This window comes from Juglans regia, chromosome 4, assembly GCF_001411555.2.
Source record: "Juglans regia cultivar Chandler chromosome 4, Walnut 2.0, whole genome shotgun sequence".
Classification (NCBI taxonomy): Eukaryota; Viridiplantae; Streptophyta; class Magnoliopsida; order Fagales; family Juglandaceae; genus Juglans; species Juglans regia.
The window spans coordinates 30,871,209-30,895,544 of record NC_049904.1 but is presented as its reverse complement, the minus strand read 5'-3'; the positions used below and the strand labels follow the sequence as shown (position 1 = coordinate 30,895,544).

The 24,336-nt window shown below is 35.9% G+C and overlaps 2 protein-coding genes and 1 pseudogene across 4 annotated transcripts; 1 reads left to right on the top strand and 2 right to left on the bottom strand.

The window, feature by feature from the left end:
• Window positions 1-981: 981 nt before the first annotated feature.
• LOC109019751 (exocyst complex component SEC15A-like) lies at window positions 982-4,986 on the top strand. 3 transcript variants are annotated; one of them, XM_019002114.2, is made up of 3 exons: window positions 1,091-1,162; window positions 1,987-4,414; window positions 4,602-4,986. In XM_019002114.2, the coding sequence occupies exon 2, from the start codon at window positions 2,015-2,017 to the stop codon at window positions 4,382-4,384; it is 2,370 nt and encodes a 789-aa protein (XP_018857659.1). In that variant the 5' UTR covers window positions 1,091-1,162; window positions 1,987-2,014; the 3' UTR covers window positions 4,385-4,414; window positions 4,602-4,986. The 3 variants fall into 3 exon arrangements, with proteins under 3 accessions (XP_018857660.1, XP_018857659.1, XP_018857657.1); XM_019002115.2 differs by lacking the exon at window positions 4,602-4,986 and having other exon boundaries at window positions 982-1,162; window positions 1,987-4,583; XM_019002112.2 differs by lacking the exon at window positions 4,602-4,986 and having other exon boundaries at window positions 1,098-1,162; window positions 2,011-4,583.
• A 1,567-nt stretch (window positions 4,987-6,553) lies between these two features.
• On the bottom strand, window positions 6,554-8,071 carry LOC109019754 (annotated as a pseudogene).
• Window positions 8,072-10,719: 2,648 nt separating this feature from the next.
• On the bottom strand, window positions 10,720-12,209 carry LOC109019753 (probable carboxylesterase 15). Its single transcript, XM_019002117.2, has one exon. The coding sequence runs from the start codon at window positions 11,975-11,977 to the stop codon at window positions 10,961-10,963; it is 1,017 nt and encodes a 338-aa protein (XP_018857662.2). The 5' UTR covers window positions 11,978-12,209; the 3' UTR covers window positions 10,720-10,960.
• Between the last annotated feature and the right edge of the window lie 12,127 nt (window positions 12,210-24,336).

Here is a 24,336-nt window from a genome sequence, read left to right as displayed (position 1 = left end):
TTTCGTATATGAAATTCAGTTATTTAAAAAAAGAGTAGAATTTATTATTAAAAAAATTTATTTTTTTTTATGTAAGTTTTATTTTTATTTATTTATTTTAAAACGACTGTACGACACTTACACACTTACGATTGATTGCAAGTATTATTTTTTTAATATTTAATAATATTATTTATAAATAATATAATTTTAATTTTAAATATTTCTATAATTTAGTTTTCTAAAATATTGGAGACAAATAATTAAGGGAATTGTATCAATTGATTTTAAATTGCACAACTCTGCTCATTAAAAAGAGTAATATTAAGAACAAGTTTTGAATGTACAAGTTTTACAAAAAAATGAAACTTACAAAACAAGTAATTTTTTTACACTTTTTTTATTGTGTGGAACTTATATATTTAGGACTTGTATGTATAATTATTTTATTTAAAAATGCATCGCACTATGAAGAACTTTTATTATTATTTTTTATTAAAAGATCTTCTACAATTCAAAAAGAGATAAATATAATGATATGCATTTATGTAGATATTAGGTGTATAGAATTCAGCTTTGAAGCTAATAGACAAGTCATAGATGTTTTCACATACCACGTTAAATTACGTTAGTATATGTATATATTTATTTTTATAGAAAAAGAAAATTATAGACTATAGGTATTTCTCTTGATATTTGATGGTTTTAACTCTTTGGATTGAAGCTAAAGTTGTCCAACGGTGATGCGCTGCCAATCCACCCAACCCAGTGGAATCGGACATCCTTGTTTAGGTATGTCGTTTTAATCCATTTATTATAATTAATAATTTTCTTTTTGTCAGTATCAGTAAAAAAAAAATATTGAATTTTAACATCGTTTATTCTCAGTCTCATGAATATTATTATTTATTTTTCATGGTAACTTTTTTCACAATTTTATTTATAAATGAAAAACATACTTTACATGGAAATCAAGGATGGAGTTTGTGGCAACACGGCAGAGGACGCGGACAAACATAAGTGATCCGGGAAAAAAAAATCCCACTAAATTTAGACGTAGTGAGAGTGAGAAAATCCCACTAAATAGCGAGACAGGGAAGGGGAAGGTTTGTGCAAAGCATGTCATTTCCTTGTTAGTTTCGTGGAGGACCTTCAGATGGCGTAGCAGCTTCCATATCTATCAGTGAGTCCCTGTCATGATCGTAGCTTTGCTTTCACTGAATGTTATTTGGGCTTCTCATGGTTTTCGTTTTCCGTTTTCATGATTTGCTTGCTCCACCCATTTCGTCGGTGGGGGAAGATTTTTGCATTGCTTCTTGTTTTTGTCGCCTTTGTTGATGGTGGGTGGCCAAAAGGAGCACATATTTCCATTTGATTGATATCTCATTCTTGTTATGCTTTTAGTGATTACCTATTTTCGATTGATTTGTTTGATATAAGACCATTTGTAAATTCCCATTCCAAGAAAGCTTCACATTCTATTCAAAATATTTATTCTTTTTTTCTTTCTCGTTCTCTCTCCATTTACCCCCTATAAGCCTGAGCCGTCTTCACAGCTACCCCTATACTCGACGCTGGCTCCAAATGGTATAACTTAGGTTGGGAGAATTCTTGAAACTGTTATGTGGTAGCTCATTCTCCTTAACACAGAGAATATGATTTTGTTTGTGGAATTGGACCTCCCGACCGAGGGGGTGGTGGTATATGGAATCTTTGGGTGAACATGATTTGTATAGATGCATTATCTTATGAAATCTTGGGATTTTGAGTATCCCCCGGGGGATAACTTTCCACATCTCCTGGGTATGCCAACTTTTTAAAAAATAAAAAATAAAGAAGCCCATTTAAATATTTGCTGGCAATGAACTTTCAACCCGTTATATAATGACGTTTGAATGGTTTAGGATATCTACATGGGTAATGGAAAAAGTTCTCCAAGGCTTTGAGAAAGCTAACAGAAAAAATTGTGGGTTTCTTTGATATATTTATGTCCCTATTCATTTTTAGGTTTTGGTTTCTGGGATTGATCAGAAAAATGGATGCAAAACAAAGGAGGAGAGCTGCCACAGAAAATGGGGATGCAGGGGAGGACTTGGTCCTTGCAACTTTGATTGGGAATGGGGATGATCTGGGCCCTCTTGTTAGGCATGCGCTTGAGATGGGACGGCCCGAAGGGCTTCTTCACCAGCTAAAGACTGTTGTGAAGAAGAAGGAAGTTGAAATAGAGGAGCTCTGCAAGACCCACTATGAGGAATTCATTCTTGCTGTTGACGAACTTCGTGGTGTGCTGGTTGATGCGGAAGAATTGAAAGGTGAACTTTCAAGTGATAATTTTAAACTACAAGAGGTTGGCAGTGCTCTTTTAATCAAACTCGAGGAGCTTCTTGAATCTTTTTCGATTAAAAAGAATGTGACTGAAGCTATCAAAATGTCTAAGAGATGTGTGCTGGTGTTGGATCTTTGTGCCAAATGTAACAATCATATTTCTGAAAGCCAGTTTTACTCTGCATTAAAAACTGTGGATCTGATTGAAAAGAATTACTTGCAGACTATTCCTGTCAAGGCACTGAGAACGGTGATTGAGAAAAGAATTCCAGTGATAAAACTGCACATTGAAAAGAAAGTGTGTAGTCAATTTAATGAATGGTTAGCTCACATAAGGAGTTCTGCGAAGAATATTGGACAGACAGCAATAGGTCATGCTGCATCAGCTCGCCAGAGGGATGAGGAAATGCTGGAACGCCAGAGGAAAGCTGAAGAACGGAGTGTTTTTAGTTTAGGAGATTTTGCCTATATGTTAGATGTTGAAGAAATTGATGAAGATTCTGTATTGAATTTTGATCTGACACCTCTATATCGGGCTTATCACATTCACACTTGCCTCGGTGTCCAAGAACAGTTTCGTGAATATTATTATAAGAATCGAGTCTTGCAGCTCAGTTCAGACTTGCAAATATCTACAACACAACCTTTTGTTGAGACTTATCAGACATTTTTGGCCCAAATTGCTGGTTACTTCATAGTGGAGGATTGTGTCCTGAGGACTGCTGGGGGGCTATTGTCAGCTGATCAGGTTGAGACAATGTGGGAAATTGCTATAGCTAAAATGACATCAGTGTTGGACGAGCAATTCTCTTACATGGATTCTGCGACCCACCACCTCCTGGTGAAGGATTATGTCACTCTTCTAGGGTCTACTCTTAGACAATACGGGTATGAAGTTGGCCCACTTGTTGAGGTTCTTGATAGGTGCCGGAACAAATACCATGAGCTTCTTTTGGAAGAGTGTCGTCTACAAATTGTTAATATTCTTGCCAATGATACCTATGAGCAGATGGTAATGAAAAAGGATACTGACTATGAGAATAATGTTTTGGCGTATAATCTGCAGAACTTGGACATAATGCCAGCTTTTCCATATATTGCACCATTCTCCTCCATGGTACCTGATGTCTGCCGCACTGTAAGATCATTCATTAAAGGGTCTGTTGATTACCTGTCTCACGGGGTGCATTCTAATTTTTACGATGTTGTGAAGAAATATGTGGACAAACTTTTGATTGACGTTTTAAACGAAGCAATACTGAATACAATTAGCAGTGGCACCATTGGAGTGTCTCAGGCCATGCAGATTACTGCAAATATATCTGTTCTCGAAAGAGCTTGTGATTTTTTTCTTCGACATGCAGCCCAACTATGTGGTATCCCAGCGCGAACAGTTGAGAGGCCTCAAGCTAGTTTAACTGCAAAGGTGGTTCTGAAAACTTCCAGGGATGAAGCCTATATTTCTTTGCTGAATTTGGTGAACACCAAGTTGAACGAGTTTATGACACTAACAGAAAGTATCAATTGGACTTCAGAGGAAATAGCCCAGAATGGGAATGAGAATATGAATGAAGTGATCATTTACCTTGACACTCTTATTTCCACAGCGCAGCAAATTTTACCCATGGATGCTCTCTTCAAGGTCGGGAGTGGAGCCCTTGAGCATATATCCAACTCAATAGTCGCAGTTTTTCTTAGTGATAATGTCAAGAGGTTCAATGCGAATGCTGTTATGGGTATTAACAATGATCTAAAGATGCTAGAGTCTTTCGCAGATGAGAGGTTCCATACCACTGGCTTGAGTGAAATATACAAGGAAGGTAGTTTTAGGGGCTGTTTAATAGAAGCACGGCAATTGATAAATCTTTTATTGAGCAGCCAGCCAGAGAACTTCATGAATCCGGTGATAAGGCAGAAAAACTATAACACACTGGATTATAAGATGGTGGCCAACATCTGTGATAAATTCAAAGATTCTTCAGATGGGATCTTTGGAAGCCTTTCCAACAGGAATACAAAGCAAAGTGCTCGGAAGAAATCCATGGATACGCTGAAGAAAAGACTGAAGGACTTCAACTAATAAGGCTTAAGTTATATATTTGCATCAGAAGTAGGATTCTTTCCCCTGCAGCCTGCGAATATAAACTTTTGTATTGTTCTTGTTAATGTTCAGAATGAGTAGGATTCTTTAATTTTCCTTGCGATTTATATTCATATAATAGAATTTGCTCACATTCCCCTTCCTGATCAACTTAATAATGTCATGTAAAAGTTTACTGCTTCTATCTTTTATGCAGCTTGCTTTTTCCAAGAAATGAAGATGGTCAACTGATGTGGGGAAAAACATTTGTACGTGCGTAGCTTTAACGGTCTCGGTAGACGTGGTGCCAGCTCTGTATTCCCCTGCCTCCCTTTACATATAGATCCATGCTCAAATCCTCAACCCAATAAATTCTAGTTCTGGTGATCATAGATTATTAGAAAAAAAAGCCTAAGACAAGATGGTTGCAAGCTAGCAAGAGCCTGGGGGGGTCAAAGCACCAACACTATTTTATGTAACCTGATGTGTTAGACTTTCATATCAATGATGTATTAAGAGTACTCGGTTAGGTTCTCAATCAATTCTACATCGACAACCATATCTATTTGATACCCAAAATCAGACTAGCGTGTTTTCACCATGTAAAGGAATAAAACCCTCGGGTTTTCTGGATTCTAGAACATCTCTTTCACCCTTAAAAACTGGTATAGGTTTTCACCATATATCCTCTGTTTTTTTTTATTTTTTTTATTTTTGGAAGATGCAGAAACCATAACGCCCATTCTGTGAGAGAGTTTGAGAAAGCACAATACAAGCAGATATGTAACGCACATCCCTACATGAATTGAAATAATGTTATCCAACAAACCGATCATAGTATGCATAGCTAGTACTAGTAGCTCCTTTGGGGCAGGCATTATCCGAAGCCTCTCCTCAAAGGCTTCATTACCCCCAGAAACCCTCTCTTCCGCTAGCAGAGATTGCAAGTCACTACATTTGCCAGGCTGTTGAACTCAACGGCTTTGGAGGGCATTGCAGGGTACCTTCGTTGGCAAAAGGTCATTAATCTCTTGACTGATTGCAAGTATTTACGAGTGGTCTCATCATTCATGATGTGGGCAACACTATTGGTGTAGATCTTCTCACGGGCAGAACGTTCATGGATACCAACGCCATGGTGACACCAATAGGCCAGGGTGCATTTCCAATGGCCATCTTGATATACTGGTCCATTGCAGCTAAGTAGTCTCTTTTCATGCAGCATTCAACCACCACCAGCAACGCTTGGCGAATATCATCCGGGAGAACCGTCTTCCTGCAAAACTTGAAAAGGGGATTCAGATACCGAGCACACTGCTTAAACGTGGCCACCATGGACTTCCCCTTGGCCGTCCGCTTCTCGGCATCGGGCATCTCATCCAATTGATCCTGGTTCCACTAATTTAACAGCCTCTTGAAGAACACTAGAATCTTATCCTCCACACACAAGTCCTCGAAATTGGCTTTCACCATATATCCTTGATAATTAATTGTAGTACCGTTATACATGGACTGTGAGGACTAGTCTCGAACATATAGACAGTTCGATCTACTCATGATCAACCCATATCATGTACTGTTGATCATCGATCCGAGGCATATTAATTAGTAGTCGTGACAATTCCTTAAGCCATCTTATAACTTTGAATCACTTGCATTCATCCTTAATCATTACATAATTTTTATTAATAACCCAAAAGAATAAAGATAAGTAAATTTATAAACTGATGTATCTTGATGTAGTACTTTATATTATAAAATAGATCTAACGTATAAACTATGTCAGTTTATGATCAGTTTACTTTTATAAAATCTTTTTATCCTAGTAGCACTTCTCAAAAAAGATTATGGTAAACCACGTGATGTCTGTGCACGAAAATGACAATTGACAGCATCGCATATATGATATCATATACCATGCATATAGAATTTGTAACACACGTGAAAAAGCATACAAGAGTGGATAGATACGTACAGATTACATATATGGTACGATTTCTAAAATATTACTATCAGAAGAATAAAATTATACAACTTATATATATATATATATATATATATCACATATTGATCACACACTTTAACAGTCCATGCCCCCATGAGCTTTTATACAGCATGCTGTAATCCTTCGTCTAGAGCTTTTATACATTTACAGATTATATACATGAATTAATGGCATCCACACCTCTTCCTCACCTTTACGGGTAACCCGCCTTTGATCCTCAAAGTCAAGGACATTAATGGCTCAAGACCCTTGTTCTTATTTACCACATCTATTTCAAACCTCTCGATCATTGATGCTGCAATCGACTTCATCTGAATGTATGCTAATTCTTTTCCCAGACACATTCTCGGTCCGGCATGAAACACCGGAAACTTATACGGGCTCACTTGCCGACACACTCCTTTTTCCAGCCATCTTTCCGGCAGGAACTCACGACAATTCTTTCCCCAAATGCTCTCCATCCTTCCCATCGCGTATGTGTGGTATGCCACAATCCAACCCTTCTTCACAAATGTGCCGTCCGGCATGATATCATCGTTCAGACACGCTTTAGTATCTATCGGAACGGGAGGGTACAGTCTCATCGCTTCTTTGATTGCTGCATGTAGATACTGCATGTCTCGGAGCTCATCAAAGGTATACGAATCGCCGAGGTTTTTTCCTCTATGAACTCGGATTTTTTCGAGCTCCTTCAATATGTTTCGCTCTACCTCCGGTTTCGACCATAGGAGCCAAATGAACCAGCTCAAAGCCGAAGAGGTAGTATCCCGACCCGCAAGAATGAAGCTTATGACAATATCTCGGAGAAATTCAGGTGAGTTTGCCTCATTTGCGATAAAACGAGAGAGTAGGTCTGCATCTTTATCCACCTTTTGTTCCAATCTCGACCGTATAATATCATCTGCAAATTCATGGACGGTTTTGATTGCGTCTCTTAGCCTTCGCTCTGATCCAATGTTGAGAAACTTTTTAAGCTTCCCCAAAATTGGGATGGCATACAAGAACCTCCCAGAGCTAAGCGTGGCAGCGTCCTCGAAAGCCCGCATGAACTTGGCCCCGACGGTTCCATCGCCGCCAAGACTACACGGGTCGACGTTAAATGCCAGCTTGCAGACGTTGTCGAATGCGAAGCGCTCCAACATGTCCTGAAAATCCAAGATTCGTGCTGTTTCCGAGGCTTTTGATAAGATCGGAACCAGTCTCGTCTTGGTCTCCACGTTGACGTTTTCCATGACGAAGTTGCGGAGCGATTTGGTGTTGAATTCGTAGCTAGCCGTTTACCTCTGTACCATCCAGAATTCCCCGTCAGAGTTGAAGATTCCTCTGCCTAGAAAATCTCCTAGAAGCGTTATGATGCAGTCGCCTTTGGGATAGTTCTCGAAGTTGGTCTTAAGCACGTGCTCAACGTTGGCCGGGTTCGAGGTGATGACGCCCTGGATCTTGCCGGGACGCCTAAAGACAGAAGTATTTGTGAGGCAGTTATCGAGAGTTTCAGTTGTCCAGTCAAGAAAACGGTGTCGGTTCTGCAATAATTCAGGCAGCGTTCCGAGTATAGGATACACTTTAAATCCTTTGTGGATGGGTTTCTTTTTGGACGTGTACTTAAAGAGGAGGTAGACATAGATCATGGAAAGAAGAAAGAAGAAGAGGCCGAGAGATTGGACAGATAAGAACTGATCCATAAGCGAATAGAGAGAGCTGGGGGAGAGATCAGAGGGAGAAAGAGAGAGCTTTTAGGGTTATATGAGCGAAATGGCCGGACGATAGCAATGGATTGGATGCGTGAAGATCGAGGAGTTTTCGATGGTTAGTGTATTATTTATGGTGGAGAAGATAGCAGGTAATTATTGTTTTTGGAAAGTAGATAAAACCCTTGCAGATAGCAGTTGAGCTTAACTGCAGTAAGACAACATGTACGTACATGTCTCTGAAATTGGAGCATTGTGATCAGAATGTTCGAGGGTTGTGCATGTGTTTCAATTTGTACCAGCTAGCTTCTTCTTAGATATTGCTCACTTGAAAGATTGCAAACCTCAGTGTTTGTGTATGTGTCTCCAAAAACTAAGTGCTTAATTAGCATAAATTTTTAAAGAGGTACTGATGATTTGGCCTTAATTTGAATGAGGTTTTCTACCGGCAGGCACACTAGTACCATTAATTAATCCTGAAGTAATTATTGGTATATATAATAAGAGTGGTGATTAAAGTACGTAGCGGTTGTTCAAAAAACCAAACTCAAACTAGTTTATTTTGAATAGAAAAATAATATTTACAATCTTGAAATGTGCAATGGTGATCCCAACATATTTTATTTGGAAAAAAATAGATAAATTTGATATCCATATAAAAAAAAAATTACTTTTTTAAAAATGATTTATATTTTTTTAAAAGGAAATACACAGATATTACATAATTCAAGATTGTATAGTATTTCCCAAAAATAAAATAGATCATACCATAGGATGAAAGTATTTAAGGATGAGAGATCATGGGTTCGTACTTCGTACGTACACAATATTTGTGCAGGTAATATATAGTTTGATGCAAATAGACTTTCCTTACTAGTCATGCATGATTTGAAAAGAGCAACAAAAGAGAAAAATGATAACGTATATATCGTGGATCAAGACTTATTTTGTTGTTTTCATTTCAACTTATTATTATAATTTTTTTAAAATTTTAACATAAAATATAATAAATAATTTAATTTTTTAAAATTTTTAAATAATAATAATATTAAAATATAAAATTTTAATAAAATTTTATTATCTTAACTCAATTCAATTCAATATCTAAAATGTAATCTAATTACGTGGCACGAAGGAAATCAAGCTAAGCAAGGACAACGGTCCTGGATTTATATTGTTATATATATATATATATATATATATATATATATATATATATATATTAATTTCTATGTACACTTGACAGTCTTATTGATCAGACTATCCTTACGCACACTTGAGGCTTGATCAGTGATAATTTTTATTTTCATTTTCATTTCCATCAAAATTGGGTGAAGTGTAAAGTCAAGTTCAAACTCAAGATTTAATTTTGATATTATATAAAATTAATATCACTTATCTAAAAAAAAATTTAAAAGAAGATATAAAGTTAATTATTTATATCCTTTTAGCACATGGACTCTCCATTTTTATTCAAGAAAGATCCTCATTTTCCGCCTGATCCATGAGCTCAATTGATCGAGTACGTTTTTTTGCTCTCTCTCAAATAGTATATAAGTTGAAACGAACAGGGCTTTCTATGTTTTATATCTTGGAGTGAGTAAAGATTAATAAAATTGGGAACGTGAACATTTTATAACTTGTTAAAAAAAAAAGGCCCCCATTCCATTTTCATGATTACTTAATTAGCAGAACCTCCATTAATTGCCACATGAGCATGCAGTGAGTACCATAGCCAGCGCCTATCCAAGTCAGGATCGCATATATATTTGATCGGATCCTAGCTAGCTACGAAGAGAAATTAGTAGGCAAACTTTGATAGATTGTCCCTGCATGGTTCCTTTCTCGTGGAAAATGAGCTGCAAGAAAAAAGAAGAGACTGCAAAAGGTTTCGTTTGTTTTTTTATATAAGATGAGATAAATTTAAAGTTAAAAAATTAAATTAAATAAAATATAGTTATATTTTATTTTTTTAATATTATTTTTATTTTAAAATTTAAAAAATTTATAATAATTAAATAAAATGAGATGAAATGATTTAAAAAATTTTTTGAAAACAAACGCAACTGACATGAAAAGTGGGTCAGGATCATCGAAGTGGAGCATGCAATTAAAAGCATTGTTATCAAAATCTGATGAGAGTGATCTGGCCATCGAGTACTACTTGGTGCCTTTGTGGAGCTTTTAAAAGAAACTTATGCTTTAATTTCAATGTCGATTTTTAATCATTCACATGATAAGACTAAACAACAGATATATATATATATATATATATATATGTCTATGCATAGTATTTCTTATCATGTATCCAATCTAGCTAGCGTCGGCATGCACTACCTAATTGATCTTGCGGTGGCAATTACAAAAGATATCTGATTAAATCTCAATATGGAAGCGTGGAGCCAAGGGCGCGAGTTAGATAATAGTACTACCACCTGGCCAGGTTTTGCTCCTAATTCAACTCTAAACAAACTTATTTGTAGTGATTTATTCTAACAAACATTCTATTATTATCACTTTTACGTATTTTTCGTATATTCTGTTAATGTTATTGAATCCGTCATTTTTTTAATATAAAATAATTATTTTAATTAATCATATTAATAAAATACACAAAAAATATATATAAAAATAACTTAATGTAACAGAACTTTTATTTTAATTAACCATACGATCGGATCGAAGCATAGCACTAGAAAATATTAAATGAGAGAGATAAACGCATGAAGTGTGCATTACAATATTATTAATTGTTCATTCAAATTTCAATATTACTCAGAATATTTATAATGACACTACTAAATGCTCCATTTTATGCCTCTATTTCTCTCATATACCTTATGCTTTGGAAACCTTATCCGAGAAGGCCGACCTCAAGCCGTACTAATGCCTGCTAATAAAGTTTGTAATTGCTTCAATTAGCTTATCCGCTTGAGCCGCAGTCTCCGGATCCATGTCAATGGCTAACTTGTTGAAATAGAAGCTGTGACCCATCCCATGATTCATCAAAACCTCTACGTCCTTGCCGGCCGCCTCCATGGCCTTGCAATACTCCAACTCCGAGTCTCGAAGGAGGTCATTCTCCGCCACCACAACCAGAAACGGAGGCAGCTTAAGGCCGGCGAGCGGGGGCGCCAGCGAGCCCATTGGGCACGTAATCGGATGATCCTTCGTACTCCCAATAGGCAATGCCAAGCCGATGAATTTATTCACCATTTCACGTGTTAGCAATGGCGTTTCGGGTGTTTCCAAAAATGACTTGCTCGGTTCGGCTCTTAGAAAGCCCGGGTGTAAAAGTACACCTCCCGAGAGATGGACGGGGTCTGTATCAGTATCCCCTGTTCTTGCCGACAATTGATGCACCAAATTCCCACCTGTGCTATCCCCGACGAGAAAGACTCGTGCAAAATCAGCGTAAGTCTCGAGCCACGGTTCCGAAGATTCACCCCGAGCCACGGCAAGAAGCCAACGGAAGGCAGCGTAAGCTTCATCGCATGCAGCTGGGAGCCTGTGCTCGGGAGCGAGTGGAAGGTAGACAGAGACACAGATGGCTCGTGCCGTGCGCACGAGGCGTGCATAGAAGTGGTAGTACATGAACCAATCAGCACGGCTGATGCAGAAGCCGCCCCCATGAAATTGAAGGAGGAGGGGAAGCTTGTTCTTGTCCTGGGTATCGATCATGTTCTTTTCCGGGATATAAATCCGAACGGCGAGACCGCTGTTTGTATCGACCACCACGTCGTGAGTTGCAACTCCATCAACGAATTCTCGATGAGGTGGAACGGGTTTCATCATGAACTCAACCTCCGGCGGTCCGGTCCAGGTGCGGTCGGCTGTACCATCAGCGAAAACACGCAGCCAGCCGGTAACCTCTTCAACGATGGACTGGTTGGGAGCCATGGTGCTGGAGATTCAGAATTAGGGCCAGGCAGATATATGAAAACCCAAATGGATTAACGAAGAAATTAAAAGGGAGAAGTCAGATTATCCGGTCTCATTAGGAAACACCAGAACTAAACCAGAAAAGCCAAATGAAAAGAAATCACGAGGGTGAAAGAGAAGAAAAAGCAGAAGAGAGTACAGATAACTCTTGGGCACTTAGGTCAGTATAACAATGAGATGACATTGTTTTTTCCATACCCCAAAACCAAAGAGAGAATATATTTATAATTATGGATTGTATAATTATTAGTTAATTATTTAAAAAAGATAAATAAAATATAAAATTTATATAAAAAAATTAATTTTTTAATAATAAATTTTATTTTTTTAAATAATTATACGGTAAATATATATTTTATAGTTATATATAAAATTATTCAAAACCAAAAGGATCCCTCACGATCTGAGAGTATAAATTAATTATTTTAAAAAAATTAAATAAATACGAGATTTATATAATAAAAAATTAATTTTTTAATAAAAAATTTTATTTTTTAAAAAATAATTATATAATATTTACCTATTTTATAATTGTATATAGTATTATTTTATAACTATATATATATATTGCAAAATAATATATATTAAGTTGTAGACTCATCGACTTAGATGTGGTGCGATGGGTGATAATAATTTGTTTACGGATTGTTTTCAACTTCTTCAGTTGGCTAGAGACTAGGCCTGCAACCTGACCTGGTCCAACCGGGTTTAGACCCGAACTGACCCGAATAACAATGTTTATGGCGCCAAACCGATCCGAACCAACCCGAACAAAATGAAATTGGGTCGAACCGTACGACCCGACAAACCCACCTTCATTTTCACAGGAGTTTCGACTCTAAGTCGGCGAGGTAAAACTCGAACTCGTCCGAGGGGTAGGTTGGGTTTAGCGGCGCAGCGATGGCCCTGGTTCTTATCATAACCATAAACATTATAATAAACTGTAATTACAAGAGCAAATAAACAAATTACTCTCAAATAATCTTCTATATACAATAAATATACAGTAAAATAAAAACGAAGAAACTCATTCAGGTACCCAGGTGGGTTGATGAGAAGAGTTATCACAAGCCTCTTCAAAATGGGTCGCTTTCAAAAAAACATCAAAATGCAATCTTTTCTTAGGTTTTAAATTGTGATGGTACTGCATAAAAGAAATTATTACCAACTCTTCAAAACCATATTCAACCCACTCCCACTTCTATCTTCTTCCTACTCTCCAATCCCATGCTCCTCGCTCACCTGCAAAACCCATACTGTTATGACCATGGCAATGAAGATAAGAATAGTAGTTGTCGAGGAATGAAGAAGAAGCAAGCTGGGCAGCATCGTTCACTAGATGGAGAAGAAGCAAGCTAGGCGGTGCCGTACCAAGACCCTACTCTTACGGTCCTACCTGTAACCTGCGACCCGAATAAGCTCTGCGCGTGGTCTCCTACGTAGACACCTCATCCAATGAAGGCAACCTCGCTTACAAATTAATCGGCCAGTTGGAGATGGGAGGCAGGGTTCTCATCCGGATTTGGGAGGCTAGGGTTTGAGAACTGAAAATAAGTATTATTTCTAGTCGGACGGGTTGACACCCAAAACACAGACCCGCTACTTAGTCGGGTTGGAGATCCGAAACGATTGCACCCGATAAAAGTCGGGTCGGGTCGAGTTATTTTGATCGGGTTAAACGGGCTATCGGATTATATGCACAGCCCTACTAGAGACTTGTATAGATTGGACAAAATAAATACGGTTTATGTTAGACGTAATTTTTAATGTGTATAGTTTTTTATTGGGATAGGCTTATTTCTTTGTTTGGGAGGATTGATTTGTTTGTTTCAAAGGTGTTATTCCGTCATAAATGAGATATAGTAAAATTTATAGAGGTACTTTCCTCGTTTTCTATACATATACATATATATATATATATATATATATATATATATATATACACATATATGTGCAAGGTAGGGACAACGTGTTTTAATTGAGTGAAAACACTTTTTTTCTACAAAAATGATATTGTTTAATAAAATGATATGGTTTAGTAAAAACAAAAATAATACTTATTATAATATTTGATTAGGTGGCATTTTAGAATTTTAGAGTTATACTAAAAACTAACTAATTTTATTTATGTATTCTTAGGTAATGTATGAGCCTTTTAATTAGATAGAGACTTTAACAAAATCATATTCTCTTTATTAATTGATAATTTATTTATTATATATATATATATATATATATATATATATATATTGGTAATGAAAAAGTTAAAAAGTCCAATTGCCTTAAAATATTAGTAAAGAGAAGAATTGGTAAAGCAGTCAATTGCCTTAAAAATATTATATTTTTTTTTCTTGATCCGTACTGTTTTCTTGGCCATTAGAGGCTTAAAGCAGGTTCTTGTATGTGTTTGATAAGGATGGTCTTGAAGAAAAAAAAGAAAAAAGAAAAAAAAAATTCAAGCTAGCAAGTGTTCCTGTCTCACAGATATGCTATATTTTAATGGCCAGCAAATCAAGCTACACTGCAGAAGATGAGAATACTCAACAAGTCAGGCCACATTCATGAATAATGATCATACGATTTCAATCCCAGAGCACAAAATAATTATCATGATCTTGAGAATTCTACTGTATCTTCTTCTCAGATCTAGGCCAACTGGCCTACTCCACGATATTAATTTATATAAATTCAGATGTCGTACGTCAAGTTTATCTTCTTCTTTTTATCTTTTGCTTTGGGGTCCATGCATGCGTCAAAGTCTAAAATCCTTATCATAACATTTAAGACAAAACAAAAAGTCCCTATCAATTGACAATGTATCTCAGATTCTCTAGTTTCAAACTTAACAATTCAAAAATTTAAGTTTCATTTTTTTTTTTTTATGTATCAAACTATCAATCGAACATACAAAGTACTTCCCATTTTGGAGATTAACTTCTTAACATACAAAGGCAATATACACAACCGCAAGAGATCAAAAAATCCTGCTGGTGAAAACTAATTATCAAGCATGAAAAATAAAAGTCAGATGACAAAACCTCCACATGCAATGGTATAAACATATGTTTTAATACATATATTGCTGAACTGTCACAAAGATCTCTCAAAAGGTTAAAAAAAAGTTTGATACTACCAAATGCAGCCAAACACCTAGATTATAATATATTTACAAATATTGGCTCAAGGTTAAAAGTGTTTGTGTGGGAAAAGAAAATTCCAATATATTCACAGATGCTCTCAGCCAGCATGGATACAAAACAGTTCCCTAGTAGATTATGTGCTTGCTTCACAGAATTAAGGAGAACAATAAAAACAGCTTCCAAAGTAAAACCAGAGGATTCTCATTGGCCTCAATTTAACCATAAGCAATCAATTGTTCAATATGATGATCCAGCAACATTGTCAACAGCTCTCAGGTGGCACCTTGCTCAAGTTCATGCGTAAGAGAAGCAAAACCATCCACACAAAAAAGTCGATAGTTTTGCTGGGCTCTACAACTGGCTATCACGAAATAACTACAATATAAAAAATCGAAAACCATGAGCCAACAGAGAATATTTAAAGGGAAGAAATGAAAGTTAAATATCTGTCAGGTTGCTGGATAGAATGGTTTTCATTTCTGTTCAAGACAACAAAACATCAACTAACTACTGGAATTATGACATTCAGAGAACAAGACCAAAGGAATTTGATTCCATCTAGTTCATTTCCACCAAAATTTCCATCATCATTGACTCCTTGGTGCTCTACCACCTGAAGTTTATCATTCTGCCTTTTCTTCCAGTCCTCCATTGGGTCCTTCCAAGCCACACTCCCATACCCATATACTGCAAGATCTTTTTTAGGAACCTTTGGTCTGGGTTGCACTGTGACACAGACGTTAAAAAGCTCTAAGCTCACTATCTAAGTAAAACTGAAATCTAAACCAATAGGAAAAAAATATGGAAAAGATGATGCAACTACTTCGATGAAAATTACATGGTACATATGGTTCAGTATAAGGCACTGAATGGATTCTGTTTCCACGACCCATGAATGAGGGACAATAAGAGCATGCTGATCAGCAGAAATCTCAGAATCTTAAAACAGAAAAAAAAAAAAAAACATCATTACAAGGTGGTCATCACATCACGCATATCTGCACCCATGTATACATGAAAATAAACATTTACTGACACAAAGGCGAGGAATAAGATTTGAATTCATACTGATTTACCTCTTCTCCATAGGTCAATAGAGGGAAATCAGAACTAAGGGGAGAGGTCTCATGTTCTAAGTGTGTAGGTATTCTAGATGCATTAGAGTGATAGCCACGGCCAGTGTTAAGGCGTGCAGAGAGCATTTCCTCTGAAACTTCTTGTGAACCAAGACCGTTGAGGTTTCCATAATCAAACTCATTGTCCAAATCATCAATGCCATCTATCAAACTACCTTATAAAATAAACTTTTTTTTTTTGTTTAATAAAATAAACTGCGTTCATAATAACGGACATTATAATTTTGATCTGAAATATTCATTACAAGCCAACTACAATATTAATGGTTTCTCAGTATACAACTATAACTGACATGGTCTAGTCCATGCTGCAAACCTCTATCAAACTACCTGAGAGACAACACAACTAATCTGTCAAATACAAAGTTAACAAATCTCATACTCTGTCTAAAACGGAGTAGAGGACACACTCTATAGACAGAAGTCCAAGAGACATACTCTATGGATAGAAGTCCAAGAAACAATGTGTTTTTTTTTTCTACAACAAAAGACATAACATAAATTAAAGATACATGGAAAAAAATGAATTACATCTTGGAAAGATATAGATCCGCATTTTCAACATTTGAGGAAACAATAACAAACAAAGTGACTGTGATGGCGCGTCAAAGCCACACGCCATCCTAGAAGTATGGAGGTCAGTCAAGTTTGAAATAACCGATGGCCATAGCGCTCACTGTGTGACATAGTTACAGGCACTTCAGCCTCCACTGCCGGATGAGATTTTCTCCTATGCATTCGACCACTTACTCAGTCCCATGTTTCAGCCAAGATTTCTAGCCATGAATGATATACATCGGCGAGCATGGGCCATGCATAGTTGAGAGATATTGCTTATCCATTTGGCAGCCTATGAATAAATTGTTATGTTAGATGTTATTTTTCATTTACGGCTTTGTGTTGAGAGATATTTATTTGATGTTGCTATTTGTTATGTTGATTTGAAACTCAGTAGACTTGATTGTATTATGTTAGTTGTTATCGTTTGATCTATATTTGGATATGATTGGATATTATTATTATTATTTTGTTAATTGTTAATGCTATGAATATATTGCCATCGTATGACTTTTTACTTATGTCTACAAACAGTATACACTCCAGTGTTAGATAATGGATGGTCTGATCCCATGGAGCCAATATATATCCCTAACCTAATTAGGGTCCTATCCTCCCGACGGGGAATGAATCACCTAATGCCACAGCATAATATAGGCTTCTGCGAAGATCATATATTATACAAAGAGTAATGTTACATACAGTCGTGGAATGCGCAAACGCTGTGCAGTCGCTTTGAAAAAGAGTGGGTCTACTATTAAAAAAATAATTTATTTTCATATGGGTCCCATATTTATTCACTTTTTTCAAAGCGACTGCACGGCGCTTGCACACTCACGACTGCAAGTATCATTTTTCTTATACAAATTTTGAATGGACATCCTGATAACTGTAAGGAGATGTTCCGCATGGAGGTACCCACATTCCGTGCATTATGTGCATTGTTACGTACCAATCACTTGTTGCGTGATTCTAGGAGATCAATGATGGTGGAGGAATCTCTGGCTATGTTTTGTGTGCTTGTGGGTCACGCACATGCCCAAATCCAACGCATTGTTGGAGACATGTTTCAACATTCGTCACAAACAATTAATAAACATGTGAGAAGGGTGATAAAAACACTATATAAGCTTGGGAAACATTTGATTGTGCCAACACACAGAGACGGCATTAACCCCTATATCTCAACTACATAAATTTTCCTTGATTTCAAGTAAGAAATCAAATTCAAACTTATTAAGTCCAAAATAAAATTGGACTTAACTTCATCTAAGGTAGTTGTTTATTGACAATTTTATTTCTGACTCAATAGGGATGCATTGGTGCGATGGATGGCACTATGATGGAGGTGATCATACCAACTGAGGTACGTGAGGCATATCGAAACTGATTGGGGCGAATTATCCAAAATGTACTGCGTATAGTTGATTTTAATATGAAGTTTACATTTGTATATACTGGATGTGAGAGATCAATGCATGACGCTCGTGCCTTCCACCATGCGTGCAGTGATTCATCTACTCATTTTCTATGGCCGTCCGAGGGTTAACCTCTTATGCTTTTCCCTTTTGCAATATTTACCCTTAGAAGTGATTTATTTTTCCCTTTATAAATATTGAATTGTGTGCTTTGGACTTAAATAGATCTCTCAGGTCAGTATTATCTTATGGATTATTTTAATTACCGCCATTAACAATTCGTAATATCATAGAACACACTTTTGGTGTTTTAAAATAATAGTTTAAAATTTTGAAGTTAATGCCTGCATATTCTGTTGGGAGGCAAAGACTTATTATTACAGCTTGTAGTGCCTACATAACTTTATTAGAATGGTGACTCCCGATGACTAGCTATTTTAGAACTGCAGCAGGGCGCAGCTCCCTGTTATTAAGCGTGAGGTTGGTGACGGGGCATCCTTATCTCTTAATGTGGACATAACGACTGAAGGAAGCCAAAATATGACTGCAATAAGAAATGAGATTGTCATTTCTATATGAGAAGCTAAGGGTGGCCATTGATGATATAATTAAAAACGAAGCATATTTGTAAAAACGAAGCTTTTGTTGTGATGGTGTAATTTGTTATTTTTCCTATATGTATTTCATACATCCCCTTGTTATTTATATTGTTACGATTGGCGCTTTCAATTGCATGATATTTCATGACACTACCTGATTTTGGAATGACAAATGTATAACGTGCACGTTATAATGTAAATAACGTGTGTAATCGGAAGCAAAGTTATATAGAATATTAATGAGAAATGGTAGGTCCTTTGCGATTTTAGACTGAATTATTTGTGAGTTTATTGAGCTTGTGATTTTTTTTTTTTATTTTAACAAATGTTTAAAAGGGTTTGCAAAATATTTGATAAAAAAAAAAAAAAGAAGAGAAAATTACACATACATAATGCAGGTAGGTGAAATATGCCTGGGGATGCTTGGATATACTTATGAAATAAAAGTAAGCAATAGAAAAAACCATAATGGTCTGAATGGCCCTACATGGATGCAAATTTTGTCATCTCCAGCCCTTTTCCAGTTGCATGGACATGGGGTTTTTATTAAAATATTATCCAAAATACAAAACAATAATTGCTGGGTCTCATCCAATCAAATACTATAAAAAAAAGTTAAAATAATATCATCTTATCTCTATAAATAAATAGATATTTTTAAAATTAATCTCATCTAATCTCAACTCATATATCTTAATATTTTTTTAATAAAATCATAAATTTGATTACCTCTCCCTTACCCTGGAGGAAACGTTCGAACAAAACAAACCAATTCGAAACAAATAAAACTTCCCCCTAACCAATAAAATAATTACCGATTGCAATGAACATAGGTAGTGCCCATTTTATCCAAGCTATACAACCCTCTAGTCAACCTAGGAAATTGAAGACAATATGTAAACAACCTATTTTCCCCCAACGCCCCACCTTTGGCCAAAGATTCCGCTACTTGATTTTCTTCTCTATACAAATGCTTAATAGAGAAATCAAAATCCGCCAACATCGACATCAATTGATCCCAATAATTCTAAAGATACCAAATTGTACATTTTTTTACTAAAATCCAAAAAACCACCACCAAAGAGTCGCACTCAATATCTATAGACAGATAACCCAACTGATGGCATAATTTTAGTCCTTCTATCACAGTCCGAAGCTCTGCTTCATTATTAGAACAAGAACCAAAGAATTTAGAAAACCTGAAAATCAACTTACCCCCAGAATCCCGAAGCACACCACCTGAAAATCAACCCACTTGAGAGGTCGGAAGGAGGGATTTCAAATTTTCAAGTGGTTTTGTTTTTGCTTTCCTTGTTTCACTCCCTTGGATTCCGGCTGTGGTGTTTCTGTGAAGGAAAACGATGGGTGTGACAAAGCAGAATATATAACTACAAGTTGTTATGATTTAAATCATTTTATAACTACAAGTAGCTTTAATCCCCAAAAACTTTTGAAACAGAAATTCAAACAGAAAAGCTACAAACCTAGGAATTTTCCTGGTAATAAGATCTCGGATGGGGGTTTCATCTTCGGGACGAACTTGATGATCAGATCTTTTACCTAGAACAGAGGCAGAGAAATAGATTCTAGTCACATAACACATTAAATATATATGGGTAAACGTACATACATCATGCATACATGTGAGTAATATAGATATAGTTGGTGCTCACCAACTATATTAGTCCCATTGTTTAGGTAAATAATAAATAAATCGACTTAAGTTGGAAATTGATATATAATTACTATATATATGGATAGGAATTAAGAAATTAAAGGGCTTATATATATACTCATCAAGTTTCGAATCTCTGTGACCGAAAATATTTCAGAGATGGGCTTCATAGCATCTATGGCACTTTTCTGTCTCATATCCAAATCTCCTGTAATTAATAAAAGAGAAATTTTATTTACAGTTTCTATTTGGAGACTGTATGTGTAGACTCTTTACTAAATGAGAAAATACATTATTTTATGAGGGATATTTTTATAATTTTAAAAATTTTTAAAAATAAAATTACCTAAACTTGTATTATAGTCTCCAAACGAGAACTGTATGTAGTATTCTTCTTAATAAAATTAATAAAATAAATGAGCTTTGCATCACTTTCAGGTTCCAAAATTTGTGATCAAATTTAGATTTATTTATTTATTATTTTTTGGGGGGAGCAATTTAGCTTAGCTGTTGAACATGAAATGAAATTTGCAAGTGAAAGGAATGAATTGCATGGATATCATAAACTAACCACCCTATGCATTGAAAACTCTCCTTGTGCAGCAAGTTATTGGAACCATGCCATATTTAATTTAACCAGATGATGAGTTTCTGAGTTATATGTTTTTATAGAAAATCATCGTGTTCGACTTTACTCGGGCCTCAGGGTAGGTCCAATTCTAAATTAGAACTCGTACATTTTATATATGAGCAGAGAACGTGATTCATGAAAGCCCATATGTATGGAGCAAAGATTCTTTTGTGCTTTATTAGTTGGGCCATGTGTATCATTTCACAAATGAATTGTAAGTTTGAAGAAACTTGCACTTCAAATTTTCAAATGGTATGCGCAATTAATTAGGAAAAAAAAGATCATGTCATTACATTTTCTGGGTACATAATCGATCAACTTTTTTTTTTTTTTTGAGAAGTTAGAAACATTAATATCAAATTCTGGAATTGCTATTTTTAAGTAGAATTCGAGGATATTTAGTATGGACTATGGATATATATAGTTCCATTAAAGCCAAACAAAAGCGTGGTGAATTTTTTGGAGAAATGATAGTTGCAGTCATGAGTGCATAAATACTGTGTAATCATTTTGAAAAAAGTGAATAAATACATGATTCATGTAAAAAAAATTAATTTTTTAATAGTAAATTTTACTTTTTTTTAAAACGATTGTATGAGTATGACCCTTATGCACTCTACGATTGCAGGTAGAATTATTCGTGTTTTGTATATTTGATTTTCATAAATTCTAGGTGGTTTTGAAGATATAGCCCCATCTAATAAATAGTGGGACGTGGAAAAACGTAGGTGTGGCAACTTTTTTATTATTTGGGTTAGGTGATCATGAGGAAGACAAGAACAATCCAAGAGAGCAGGTAAAATATAGAATAGCAAAAGGGTTTTCTTTTGTCCATGAATCAAAGTGGCACTAGTTATTGTCTCGTAAAGCTAATTAAAAAAGACAAGTTTAATTCCATGTTGTCATGCATTGTAAAGATCCGTGATTATGTGCATAATTGACATGTAAAATTTGTACTATTTTTGACATAGAATAATCTGAATTTGTCCGCCTATCAATTTTGAATATATCATATTGCTCTATATATGGAAAAACACACCAGCTAGCACAAACTGAAATATTTCTTTAATTAAGCAGCTCGATGGTGGTAAATAAAGTAGCTAGTGATAATTGACATGGTGATAATTATGTGGATTCCACTCGCTTTTTATGAAGGACAATCTCCTAAAAAAAAAATGGACCTGATTGTGAAAAGATATAAAACACGGCCACTTTATTCTGGTAGAGTACTGATACACATTTTTATAAAAGACTTATACGAGACTTTATATACTTTGAACATTATTCTTATAGTCATATCATTAATTACAAGTTAATTAAGTCCTATATATATATATTCTTTAGTTACAAAGTGCAATCAGCCTGATTCATTTGTTTACAGGCAAATTAACTTTGTTTTCTTTTTCTTTTTCCTTGTCGAGACCAGTTTAATAATTTGCTGGAAAAATTGAATTTAATGGGAACAATATTACTAAGATCTTAATCATGATCAAGTATAAGAGACTGAGTTGAGATAAGATGAATTGAGATGAAAGTTAAAAGTTAAATAAAATATTGTTAGAATATTGTTTTGAAATTTAAAAAAATTGAATTGTTTATTATATTTTGTGTGGTAGTTTGAAAAAGTTGTAATAATTAGATGAGATGAGTTGAGATGGGTTAAAACTATCTTTGTATCCAAACCCAGCCACATTTGGTCCAACTTCTCAAAGCTGCTAGCTTCTGTGTCATGATCCCAGCGGCGAGAAGCCCTAACAGAGGAGAGAGAAGCCGTGTGAAGGGGGTCGGTGGAAGAGTGTCGAAGTGGATGTAATTAAGTTAATCGAAGTGTGTGGAAGCAAAGGATTCGTGGAAGTGAAGGGACTTACGTGTACAAGTGAAGACAACGTCGTGTGGGTGTTGTGGCATGAGTCAAAGGCAGGAGAAGAACGTTGTCGCTGAAGCCTTGCTGGAAGAGTCATGCGGTGCATTTTAGCAAACCTGTCAAAGGGGAGTAAAATGCAGCATTTAGATTGGGTTAATTGAGTCAGTTGAATGTAAGACGCAACGTTTGGACTTTAGGCCAAATGGTGTGTTTCCTTTTGCTTTCTAAGTGGTTACTTGTCTATTATTTTTAGTAAAGTCTCGCCTGATCATACTAGCATATTATCCAGTTAGTTACATGTCAGTAGAAGGAATAAATAGGAAAATGAGAGAGAGAAAATAAGAATATTTTTGTAGTGATCTTGAATATTTCCGTAGTTGAAATTGGAGGTTTAGGGATTCCCTCGAAGAACCCTATTAACAATACAACTTTCTGGCCTTTGAGCCATTTCATCAAACACGTTGTGTGCATTTTCCATTCTTCATTCCATAGCATTTCTTTCCAAATTTTCCCATCCTAAATACAAACAGCAGTAGAAAAAAGAGTGTAAGAAGAAGGGTCATACAACAGAGAACAAGGTTCTTAACATTGGTATCAATGTTATGATCCTGAGGGTTAAAGGTTTAATGAAATCAGTATCCAACAATCCTATAACTTTTGGATCAATGGTTGGTTCTTTAACAATTAGTATCAGAGCAGAGGTCACGTCATGGGTTCAAGTCACAGAGGGAGCGACTTATAAGCTTGATTAAAATGTCTTGGTATTTTGTATGAGCATAGTGTTAAGTCATTGAATATTGATAGATGTGTGAAGCCACAAAAAGAGAAAGGGCTACCACTAAGTTAGTGTCAATAGAGTGAGTCCTCGTGGACGTCGGATTTAAAAGCATGGTGGAATGTTATGATCCAGCTTTAACATAAAAGTTGTAAAGAAGATTTACCTCGCATGAGGTCTGAAGGCTCTTTGGTTCCACCACACTTTCCTCGTGTCCTTCCTCAACTGGAAGCTCCTTACTTACTGGGGTTACTCCACCGCTTGGGAATTGTATGCTCTAGCCAGTACGCGTGGGTTCTCTAGCATAAAAAGCAACAAGGGTAAGTATTTTGTTGTTTTGGAACCGTGGGTTCCTTAGCATTAAAAGCAACAAGGGTAAGAATCTTGTTTTTCTAACCAATATGCTTGAGAATCGTATGCTCTAGCCAGTACGCGGTGGCATGATTGTGGGCGGAGAAAATCTGAGACGGAGTCAGAGAAAGAGACAAATTGATCGAAGTCGTTTGATCTATCCTGCAGAG

Excerpts from the sequence above, each read along its gene's own strand:
- LOC109019753 (XM_019002117.2), bottom strand. The coding sequence starts at position 11,977 with ATGGCTCCCAACCAGTCCATCGTTGAAGAGGTTACCGGCTGGCTGCGT.
- LOC109019751 (XM_019002114.2), top strand. The coding sequence starts at position 2,015 with ATGGATGCAAAACAAAGGAGGAGAGCTGCCACAGAAAATGGGGATGCA.